Source organism: Equus caballus, chromosome 14 (assembly GCF_041296265.1).
Source record: "Equus caballus isolate H_3958 breed thoroughbred chromosome 14, TB-T2T, whole genome shotgun sequence".
Classification (NCBI taxonomy): Eukaryota; Metazoa; Chordata; class Mammalia; order Perissodactyla; family Equidae; genus Equus; species Equus caballus.
In genome coordinates, this window is record NC_091697.1 from 18,546,430 (window position 1) to 18,558,820 (window position 12,391).

Sequence of the window (12,391 nt, forward strand, 5' to 3'; positions counted from 1 at the left end):
CCCCACTCACAGCCCTCTTCCTTCCCAGTGAGAGCAGCCAGGGACCACTACCTGTGGAAAGCCTCAGAAGGGCTGAGAAACCCCCCTCCTGCTAACAGGAGACAAGATGTGTCCACCAAGGAGACTGCCGGGCAGCTGGCAGCAAGCTGTCTTCCTCAGCCTCAGCCCTCCTTCTTCCTGTCCTTTCATCCTCTCTCTTCCTAGTGAGAAAGCAGAGAAAGACCACACTGTGGGGAGACTGTTCCACACTCCTGAGAGGCTGAAACACAGAAGGGGTAGGCTAGGGGACTTTTACCTCGTCACAGAGCTTGTGCCTTCCCGGCAGGGGGGACACACTACACCATAGGGGAGGTGGGAAAGAGGAGAGCAGCACCTTCCCACAGGGGCTGGGGCTCTAGGGAGGGCTCGTCTTCTACTGGATTACTGCGAGGAGATAAAAACTAAGTTGCCTAGGACTGGCTCCAGATCAGCTGCACTGGCTCACGGCAGACCCGGACAGGGCGGAACACAGACACGCCGAGGATGCAGAGCTCCGAGAGCACCCGGCTCGCCTGCAGCTCCACCCAAGTTAGCAATTCCCATTCCTACCAGCGAGCAGCTCCGGTCGGACACGCCGACCACACCACCGCTCGGAACCTTGGCTCACTCTATGTTAAGAATTTCAGTAAGTTACAAACCTCTTCTTGAAGCTTTGAATTAGTCTTTTCCAAGCCATCTATCTTGGTTTGAAGATCCCCAACTGTGCAGCTATAGAAAATAAATATTAAATAAACGTGAACTTATAAAAGCTGACTGTTTTTCCTACCTACAAACAATGAGAATAGAGATTCCTAGATTTCCTGTATGACATGGAGGGTCAAAGGGACTCCAATAAACTCAGAGATGAGGATTCTAAACATGTGTGCGTGTGCGCGTGTGTGTGTGTCATTTATAGAAAGTTTTCAACGTTTTCTCTCCAAAATATGCTACCCACTTCTTTTTTAGCCAACTGGAAAGAAAATAGTTTTTTGCACAACACAATAGATGGGAAGCAAAACGTGTTGGGAGTCATGCATCTAAAGTAATATTCAGAGCAAGATATTGGAACTTTGGGGTAGTAGGATCAAAGATGATTTTAAAATCTTTTTAATACTTTGCCTCATTTTTCAAATATTTTTTAAGAAATATGTACTACTTTCATACTGAAAAATATGTAAAAAGCTAATGAAGATGATGAAAAATAATAACCACCACAACAGTAACCGTAGGAACTCTCTTTTTGGGCGACGTGCCAGGCCCGATTTGTTCAAGCATTTTAAACGCATCAACTCACGTAATCCCGCAATTCTGGGAGGTAAATCTTACTGTTAACCCGTGTCACAGACGAGGGAACCATAACTTTGCTCTAAAAGACTCACTCAAGGTCACAGCCCTAGAGGAGGAGCCAGGATCCGAGCCAGGTGGTCCAGCTCCAGGGCCTGTCCCTCTGGGCAGTGGGCCCTATTGCCAAAAGCTGGTGCCTTTGCCAGTGAGGAGGACAAAGAAACAAACCCGGCAAGGCTAATGAGTCAAGGTGCAAGCACTGGGTGGGAGAAAATAAAATACAATGACACAAAATGAAAAAGAGAACCAAACAAAAGAGAGGGAGGGAATGAAGAGTTTTAAGAGTATACAATTTTCAATTCTATACCAACCATCTAACTTAGAAAATATCAATGAAATTCCAAAAAAGACATATACTCATAGGAGAAGACCTAGATGAACTAACCACCAAGAAAAAACTGAAAGCTGATGAAGTATTGCCTCCACACAGGCTTTGAGCTTCAAATTTTCCAGGAGCGAATAATGCTCACGAACTGGGTGTTCCCAGGCACAGAAACAAGGTAAAGCTCCCTAATTCATTCTGTGAAGCTGTACAACGCGCATGTGATGCCAGAGGGAAAAACTGCAGAGCAATTACAGGTCAGGTTACATGTTAAGAGAACGATTAAATTATTAAAACTACGTTTATTCCTGTGCCATAGGAATGGTTCAGTATGAAGAAATCCATTAATAAAATACATCACATTAACAGATTAAGAGATAAAAGTAATGACTACTTTAACAGCTGCTAAAAGGCATTTGATAAAATTCAACATCTACTCCTTATAAAAAGTCTCAACAAACTAGGAATCAATTAAGAAACCCTCTCCCCTGGCAAGAGCCAGCACCGCTCCCGGGCAGAGCTCTGAGCAGCGTGCTCCAGGCCCGCTCTGAGGAACGTGCCAGCCCTGCGCCTCTGTCACTGGCTTTTGGGGCCAGCACTGCTGATGTGCCCCACCCCTCTCTAAAAGGGGTTCCGGCAGAGAATAACGTCTCCCAAGCACACCAGACTGAGCATCTCCGCCCACTCCCCACCCACACCTCACCGACTAGCGAGTCATGAACACGCAGCAGCCTTCCAACTGAGATGGAAAACAAGACAAAGACGCTGCTATGCTAGTGACCTGCTCTCGAAGGTCTAGCCAGTGGTTTTCAGCCCTTTTCTCCTGCCCCAACACCCTTCAGGGGCGTGTGCTGACTCCCAGCAGCAATGGTGCCCCTCCGTGGCAGTGATTTCCACCCATGAGGCCGAGGAGTGAGGGCTGGAGAGTCGTCTATTGGCTCTCGGAACTGTATAACTGCACAAAACAAAGAGCCGAAGACTCCGAAAGCTCTTTATCAAGAAATCATACTTCTCCAGTCTGTACACATGAGCATTGCATGATAATTTTTTTTCTTGGTTTGGAAAAAAGTTAATCATAAATATACGGCAACTCAAAAAAGTTCCATGAAACAAATATTGGGGATGCTGAGAATGAACTGTGACACTGGAAAAAGGAGGGGGTCCTACCTCAAGTGCCGGTTAAGTTCTTCCACGTAATTTTTTTGATCAAGGACATCAGTAATTCTCTCGTGCCTTTTAAAAAGAACACAAAAAGAGAGAAATTCTTTTTACTCAGGGTTAACACTTCGTCACTGTCCCCTAACCTTCCAATCACCTTGGATGAGAACCAATGTGATTAGGAAACCAAGAGACGACCTTAGGTCTGCATGGCCCTGAGTGAACAGAGGAGCAAGGCTGGTTGGGGAGAGAGCAGCCAGGGCCGCAGGAGGCATGGAAAGACGCCAGCTGGAGAGCAGGCTCCCTCCAGATGTCTGCCCCCGGCCCCCTCCTGAGGGAAGGGAGAGAAAGCCATCAGCACACAAGGGGGAAACACCAACAGCCAGGTGCCAATAGCCTCCAGGCAGCAGATGAAGCAGCCGTTGTTACACTGAAGGTAAGGAGGCTGGCTCAGATAACGAGAGCCGAGACTTTTCAGAACACAAAGCTGATCAGTCTGGGTGAAAAAAAGTCTTTAACATTTTAAACTTAGGCGCCCATTTCTTTACACATCGAGGAACATCTGTACCTAAGTGGGTCACTCCACACGGGTTCCTGCCGCAGAGGCTGGATCTGTTCTTCACTGCAGTCATGTTCTCTGACCTGTTCTGCCCTTTCCACGGCCCTCCCAGGAAGCCATACTGACGGCCTGTTGAGCAGCCTCTGTGCATATAGTCACAGTATCTATCTGTCTACAGTATATGTGGTACATACAGTTACAATGTAAGATATCTGTCAGGGATTGTTCTGGTTTAGAAAACGGGATATGTATACTCCTCAGTACCATACTTTTCTCACTCAACACCTTGTGGGAATCCTCCAAGTCTACCATACCAGAAGGTCAAATTTGTTCTTTTTTGTGTCTGCATAATATGCCACAGTGTGGAATACCTTGGATATTCCATAATTCATTCACTTATTCCCTGAATGGTGGATAATCGGTTGATTTCCAGTTTTTCTTGACATTAAAAATCTATTTTGGAGCGAGCCCTTATGGCCTAGTGGTTAAAGTCAGGCATGCCGCACTTCAGCAGCCTGGGTTCAGTTCCCAGTCACAGAACACACTACCTGTCAGCAGATGTGCTGTGGTGATGGCTCATACACAAGAATTAGAAGGACCTACAACTACAATATACAACTATGTACTGGGGCTTTGGGGAGAAAAAAAAAAGAGAGGAAGATTGGCAACAGATGATAGCTCAGGCTGAATCTTTCCCAGGAAATAAAAAAAGAAAAAAAAGAGAATAAAAAGAAAAGGGAAGCTATTAAAAAAAATATATACGTATATATTTTTTGTTTAAGTTTCAAGTGGGTGTAATCCTTGTACTTAGGGCACATGAAGCATTAATGGGGTTCTGCTGATCCCCTCCTTGGTAAAGTGCACTGCCAGGACACTGAGACCAGAGGAGTTCCTGTCCGGAAGACATTTCAAAGGCAGGTAACAGACGCATGCTGTAAAATATTCAAACACGACCCAAGGGTTTACATAACACGTCCCCCTGAGCCTGCCTTCTGTCCTCTTCCCCCAGACAGCCACTGTTCCGGTCTCCGTGCTGCTCTAGAAGTGGGCCCTGCGTATGCAAGAACAACAGCTAAATAGGGATGTATAGTCTTTTTTATCATAACACAAACAGTAGCATGTAAAACACACTGTTTGCTTTTTTTCTTTTCTTTTTTATTTCTAGGACAACTTCTTTTAAAAAATTGCTCTCGTTCACAAGGATGAGGGAGTGCTACACGTGGCATGAAAGGACATCCAAGACACACTACAATCAAAGATCAAGTCCAAGGGCAGCTTCTGTGTATAACGATACCATCCCACTTACGTTCAAACAGACCGTAAAGCCAGTTACACTCCTAGCAAATACATACCTTCCAGGCATTAAAAAAGGCTGGGTGGAGGCATGAATAGCTTCCTCTGAGGGAGGGGTGGGAGTAGGACCAAGACGGGGATGAGGGGACAGTGTAAGTGGGGGATTTCACTTGAACTCTGTGCTCTGTAGAGCTTAATTCACGAAGCAATGGGAATATTAATGTGTTACATTTGTAATTAATAACAGCTAAATAAAAACTGAAATTTCAAACAAAGAAAAAACAAAAGTAGCATTCTTTGCCAGAATTTCATTAAAAGCATGAAGAACAGCAGCGTACTTACTCTTTGCCACCATCAAGATCTTGCACATCCTTAAGGTAGAGGGAAAAATCGATCACTCCAACCTGATGGACATAAAACGCACAGGTTTAAATAAAAAATAACTTTTCCTGCTTTCCACAGCCTTACAATCTTTAAAATTCAGGGTATTTATTACATTCCTGTCTCTTTCCTACAAACATTTAGTCAGGCTAACCAGCTCTGCAAAATTGAACAAACCAACCAAGAGAAAAATAACCCTACCACTTTCTAGAAGAAAAACTTACTTAAAATCAGAATTTAAGGGAACACTCTGAAATTTTACCACCCAGTTAAGATTAGTTTTCTGTATATATTCAATAATCAAGTTGTTGACAAAGAGCAGCAAAGTTCCTCAGGGACAAAGTAATAAAGAAAAAGGAGACCTGGGTCTCTTGACTGCAGTGCTTCATCTGCCACCTCGGGGGTATTGGCACCTGGCTGATGGTGTTTCCCCCTTGTGTGCTGATGGCTTTCTCTGCTGTTCCCTAAGGAGGGGGGCGGGCAAGCATCTGGAGGGTGCCTGATCTCCAGCTGGCATCTTTCCATGCCTCCCGATATAATATATAATATAAAGATATAATGAAGAGGACATTCCTACACCAAGAGAGGACATTCACATGACACAAAAGATGTCTGAGAGACCCACACAGCCATATGTCTGAAGGTGGAGGTGCTGGGCCCCATGGAGGGAGTGGAAGGAGGTAAGGAGATCTCCTCACCCTCCTGAATGGCAGCAACCCCTGGACTGTGGGCAGCTCTGAGAGGAAAGGGGGTAGGGGCAGCCCTCCGGGGAACACCTTTGCTCTCCGAGTTCCGTCACAGCCAGTGGTAAAGCCCCAAACAGAGGTGACTAAGCTATTGCAAGGGTGTCTTCATCAAGCTAGCACCCCAGGAGAGCAGCTAGTGAGGGCAGAGCGAGAAGACCCCTGGGATGGCACAGGTGAAAGAAAGCACCCCTCCTCCACCTGATGCTCCAGCCCAGGTGGTCAGTCAGAGTGCCCACACATACGTTAGAAAAGCAGCAGGTGTGAGTGAGCTGCAGATCACGGCAGGCTCAGAATACATAGGTCCTGACACCCACCCAGCGGCAGCAGGTAGAAGCTGTGACAGATACTATCACTATGTGGAGGCACAAATTCACACCATCAAGCAGTATGAAAAAATATATTAATTCTCCAGATCAGAAGGAAAATGATAAGCACCCAGATATCAATCCTGAAGGCATGAAAAGTTATAATATAAATGACAGAGAATTCAAAATAGGTATCATAACAAACCTCAATGAGTTACAAGACAGACAGTTCAATGAAATCAAGAACTTCTTCACCAAAGACATTGAAACTATAAAGAAGAACTAATCAGAAATGCTGGAGATGAAAAACACAACAGATGAGATAAAGAATCTGGACTATTTGAACAATAGAGCTGATATCATGGAGGAGCAAATCAGCAGTCTGGAGGACAGAAATACAGAAAGGCTTCTGATGGAGGAGAGGGAACTAAGAAGAAGAAGAAAAAAGAAAGAAATTCTCTGAGAAACATCCAACTGACTTAGAAAACGCAACATAACGATTACAGGTATTCCAGAGGGAGAAGAAAGGAGAATGGAGCAGAAAGTTTGTTCAAAGAAATAATAGCTGAGAACTTCCCAAACCTGGGGAAGAAGCTGGAAATACAAGTGAAAGAAGCCAACAGATATCCTAGCTATATCAATGAAAAAGACCTTCTCCAAGGCATATATGAGTAAAGCTGGCAAAAGTCAATGACAAAGAAAAAATACTAAGGGCAGCAAGGCAAAAGAAAATAACATACAAAGGAAACCCTATCAGGCTTTCAGTAAATTTCTCAGCAGAAACCTTACAGGCTAGGAGTGAATGGAATGATATATTCAAAATTCTGAAATTCAAAAACTTTCAACCAAGGATACTCTATCCAGCAAAAATATCCTTCAGATATCCTCAAATATTCTTCAGATATGATGGAGAAATAAAACTTTTCTCAGATAAACAAAAGCTAAGGGGGTTCACTGCCACAAGAACTGCCCCCCCACAAGAAATGCTCAAGAAGGTCCTCATACCTGAAAAGAAAAAGAAAGGGGCTACAAAGCCTTGAACAAGGAGATAAATAGGTAAACAAAATCAGAAAATTTCAGCTAACAAAACAGGTTAGCAAACAATTATAACATTAAAGATAAAGGGAAGGAAAACACCAAAGATAAATATAATCTTGTCATTTTAACCACAAACTCACAACACAAGATGGAATAAGTTGTGACAATAACAACTTAGGGAAGAGGAAAGGGATGGAATCAGCTTAGTCTAAGGGAATAAAAGGCCATCAGAAAATGGACTATCTCACCTACAAGATTTTTTATACAAACCTAATGGTAACCACTAAACAAATAATCAGAAGAGAGACACAAATGATAAATAAAGAGAAAACTAAGAAAACCATCACAGCAAACTACCTAACTGAATTGGCAGTCCGAAATACATGGGATGAGAAACAAAGGGAATGCAAAAGAACATTAAGCATTAAGTTCTCATATATCAATAATCACCCCAAACCTAAACGGATTGAATTCTTCAGTCAAAAGACACACAGTGGCTGGATGGATTAAAAAACAAGACCCAAGAATATGCTGCCTCCAGGAAACACAGCTCAGCTCCAGAGACAAACACAGGCTCAGAGTGAAGGGATGGAAGATGATCTCCAAGCTAACAGCAAACAAAAGAAAGCAGGTATTGCCATATTTATATCAAAGTAGACTTCGAGACAAAACAGGTAACGAGAGACAAAGAGGGGCAGTATATAATGATAAAAGGGATGCTCCACCAAGAAGACATAACACTCATAAATATATATGCACCTAACACAGGAGCACCAAAGTACATAAAGCAACTATTAACAAACCTAAAGGGAGATATTAACAACAACACAATAACAGTATGGGACCTCAACACCCCACTTTCATCAATGGATAGATCATCCAGACAGAAAGTCAACAAGGAAATAGTGCCCTTAAACCTAGACCAGATGGACTACAGACATATATGGAACACTCCACCCAAAATCAGCAGGATACATATTCTACTCAAGTGAGCATGGAACATTCTCAAGGATAGACCATATGTTGGGAAACAAGGCAAGCCTCAATAAATTTAAGAAGATTGAAATCATATCAAGCATCTTTTCTGACCATAATGCTATGAAACTAGACATCAACCACAAGAAAAAAGCTGGGAAAAGGACAAAGATGTGGAGACTAAATAACATCCTACTGAACAAACAATGGATCACTGAAGAAATTAAAGGAGAGATAAAAAAATACCTGTGAAATAAATGAAAACAAAAATACACCATACCAACTCATATGGGATGCAGCAAAAGCGGTCCTAAGAGGGAAATTCATCGCAACACAGGCTCATCTTAACAAACAAGAAAAATCTCAAATAAGCAATCTTAAATGACATCTAACAATTCGAAAAAGAAGAACAAACAAAGCCCAAAGTCAGCAGAAGGAGGGAAACAATAAAAATTAGAGCAGAAATAAATGAAATTGAAATAAAAAAGACAGTAGAAAGGATCAATGAAACCGAGCTGGTTCTTTGAGAAGATAAGCAAAATTGACACACCCTCAGCCAGACTCACTAAGAAAAAAAGAGAGAAGGCTCAAATGAATAAAATTAGAAATGAAAAAGGAGAAGTTACAACAGATACCACAACTGTATGTCAACAAATTGGACAACCTAGAAGAAATGGATAAATTCTTAGACTCATACAACCTCCCAAGACTGAATCAAGAAGAAATAGAGAATCTGAATAGATGAATCACAAATAAAGAGATTGAAACAGTAATGAAAAACCTCCCAAAAACTAAAAGTCCAGGACCAGATGGCTTCTCTTGAGAATTCTACCAAACCTCCAAAGATTTAATACCTATCCTTCTCAAACTATTGCAAAACGTTGAGGAAGATCTAACAATTCCTAACACATTCTATGAGGCCAAATTACCCTGATACCAAAGCCTGAGAAGGACAACACAAAGAAGGAAAATTACAGGCTAATATCGCTGATGAGCAAAGATGCCAAAATCCTCAACAGAATATTGGTAAATCAAATACAGCAACACATTAAAAAGATCATAAACCATGATCAAGAGGGATTCATTCCAGAGACAAGGATGGTTCAACATCCACAAATCAATCAACATGATACACCACATTAACAAAATGAGGAATAAAAACCACATGATCATCTCAATAGACACAGAGAAAGCATTTGACAAGACCCAACAGCCATTTATGATAAAAACTCTCAATAAAATGGGTGTAGAATAAAAGTGCCTCAACATAATAAAGGCCATATATGACAAACTCACAGCCAACATCATAATCTATGGGGGAAAACTGAAAGCCATCCCTCTGAGAACAGGAACAAGACAAGGATGCCCATTATCACCATTCTTACTTAACATAGTACTGGAGGTTTTGGCCACAGCAATTGGGCAAGGGAAAGGAATAAAAGGAATCCAGATTGGAAAGGAAGTAGTGAAATTCTTGCTGTTTGCAGACAATATGATTTTATATATGGAAAACCCTAAAGAATCCATTGGAAAACTATTAGAAATAATTAATAACTATGACAAAGTTGCAGGGTATAAAGTCATCTTACAAAAATCAGTTGCATTTCTATACTCTAATAACGAACTAACAGAAAGAGAACTCAAGAACACAATCCCATTTACAATCACAACGAAAAGAATAAAATATCTAGGAATAAATTTAACCAAAGAGGTGAAAGACCTATACAATGAAAACTATAAGACATTATTGAAAGAAATTGATGACGACATAAAGAGATGGAAAGAGATTCCATGCACATGAATTGGAAGAACAAACAGTTAAAATGTCCATACTACCCAAAGCAATCTACAGATTCAAAGCAATCCCAATCAGAATCCCAACGACATTCCTCACAGAAATAGAATAAAGAATCCTACAACTCAGGGGCTGGCCCCGTGGCCGAGTGGTTAAGTTCGCGTGCTCCCCTGCAGGTGGCTCAGTGTTTCGTCAGTTCGAATCCTGGGCGTGGACATGGCACTGCTCATCGAGCTACACTGAGGCAGCATCCCACATGCCACAACCGGAAGGACTCACAACTAAGAATATACAACTATGTACCCAGGGGCTTTGGGGAGAAAAAGGAAAAAAATAAAATTAAAAAAAAAAAAAGAACTTGTTTAAAAAAAAAAAAAAGAATCCTACAATTCACATGGGGCCAAAAAAGACCCCGAATAGCTAAAGCAATCCTGAGAAAAAAGAACAAAGCTGGAGGCATCACAATCCCTGACTTCACAACATACTACAAAGCCATAGCGATCAAAATAGCATGGTTCTGGTACAAAAACAGGCACACAGGTCAATGGAACACAACTGAAAGCCCAGAAATAAAACCACACATCTACGGAGAGCTCATCTTCGACAAAGGAGCAAAGAACATACAATGGAGAAAGGGAAGTCTCTTCAATAAATGGTGTTGGGGGGCCAGCCTGGTGGCATAGTGGATAAGTTCATGCACTCTGCTTCGGAGGCCTGGGGTTTGCAGGTTTGGATCCCAGGCGTGGAACTAGCATCACTTGTCAAGCCATGCTGTGGTGGAATCCCATATAAAATAGATGAAGATTGGCACAGATGTTAGCTCAGTGATAATGTTCCTCAAGCAAAAAGCAGAAGATTGGCAAAAGATGTTAGCTCGGGGCCAATCTTCCTCACCAAAAGAAAAAAGAAAAAAAACGGTGTTAAGAAAACTGGATAGCCACACACAAAAGAATGAAATTAAAACATTATCTTTCGCCATACACAAAAACTAACTCAAAGTGGATCAAAGACTTGATGGTAAGACCTGAAACCATAAAACTCCTAGAATAAAATATAGGCAGTACACTCTTTGACATTGGTCTTAGAAGGATCTTTTCAAAGACCATGTCTACTTAGGTAAGGGAAACAAAAGAAAAAAGAAACAAGTGGTGCTTCATCAGACTAAAGAGCTTCTGCAAGGCATAAGAACCTAGGATCAAAACAAAAAGACAACCCACCAGCTGGGAGAAAGTATTTGCAAATCATATATCTGACAAGGCGTTAATCTCCATATATATAAGGAACTCACACAACTGAATAACAAAAAACCAAACAACCTGATCAAAACATGGGCAGAGGATATGAACAGACATTTTTACAAAGAAGATATACAGATGGCCAACACGCACATGGAAGGATGTTCAACATCACTCATCATCAGGGAAATGCAAATCAAAACTACACTAAGATACCACCTTACACCTGTTAGAACGGCTATAATCACCAAGACAAAAAATAACAAATGTTGGAGAGGATGTGGAGAAAAGGGACCACCCATACCCTGCTGGTGGGAACGCAAACTGGTACAGCCACTATGGAAAACAGTAGGGAGATTTCTCAAAAAATTAAAAATAGAAATGTTATATGACCCAGCTATCCTATTACGGGGTATCTACCCAAAGAGCTTGAAATCAACAATTCAAAGAGACTTACGCACCCCTATGTTCATTGCAGCACTAGTCACAATAGCCAAGACCTGGAAGCAACCCAAGTGCCCACTGATTGATGAATGGATACAGAAGATGTGGTATGTATATATACAAGGGAATACTACTCAGCCATAAAAACAGACAAAATCGTCCCATTTGCAACAATATGGATGGACCTTGAGAGTATTATGTTAAGAGAAATAAGCCAGACAGAGAAAGACAAACACTGTATGATTTCACTCATATGTGGAAGATAAACTAACAAATGGACAAAGAGAACTGTTTAGTGGTTACCAGAGGGGAAGGGGGGTAGGGGGTGGGCTAAAGGGGTAAAGGGGAACATTGATATGGTGACTGACAAATAATAACGTACAATGGAAATTTCACCATGTTCTAAACTATTATGACCTCAGTAAAAAATTAAAAAACAAAAAACCCCATAAAGCTGAAGCCTTCATACCAGTGAGTTCTAAGAAACCTTCAGAGAAAAAATAATTTTTGTTCTAATAAACTGCTATAGAAAACAGGAAAAGGAAGAACATCACCCAGCTTATTTTATGAGGTTAATACAATCCTCCCACTGAAAAGTGACAGACAGTGTACAAAAGGAAAATTCAGAAGAGTGTCACTAATAAATGAAACACGAAAATTCCAAATAACCCACAGATACATTAAACCTAGGAGTCAACTAGAGGAATAATGCACGATGATCAAGTGGGGCTTATTTAGGAATGCAGGTATAATATCCCTACAGGAAACCCATGCATTA

At 41.6% G+C, this 12,391-nt stretch overlaps 1 protein-coding gene across 2 annotated transcripts in view; it reads right to left on the minus strand.

The window, feature by feature from the left end:
* The window catches only part of RUFY1 (RUN and FYVE domain containing 1), a 54,111-nt gene that overhangs the window by 23,129 nt on the left and 18,591 nt on the right, over positions 1-12,391 (minus strand). For both annotated transcript variants that reach the window (XM_023617031.2, XM_023617032.2), the window contains exons 6-8: positions 5,037-5,098; positions 2,852-2,917; positions 678-747 (exon numbers count right to left, since the gene is read on the minus strand). In XM_023617031.2, coding sequence (XP_023472799.1) covers positions 678-747; positions 2,852-2,917; positions 5,037-5,098 — 198 coding nt within the window. The remainder of the gene's footprint in view (positions 1-677; positions 748-2,851; positions 2,918-5,036; positions 5,099-12,391) is intronic.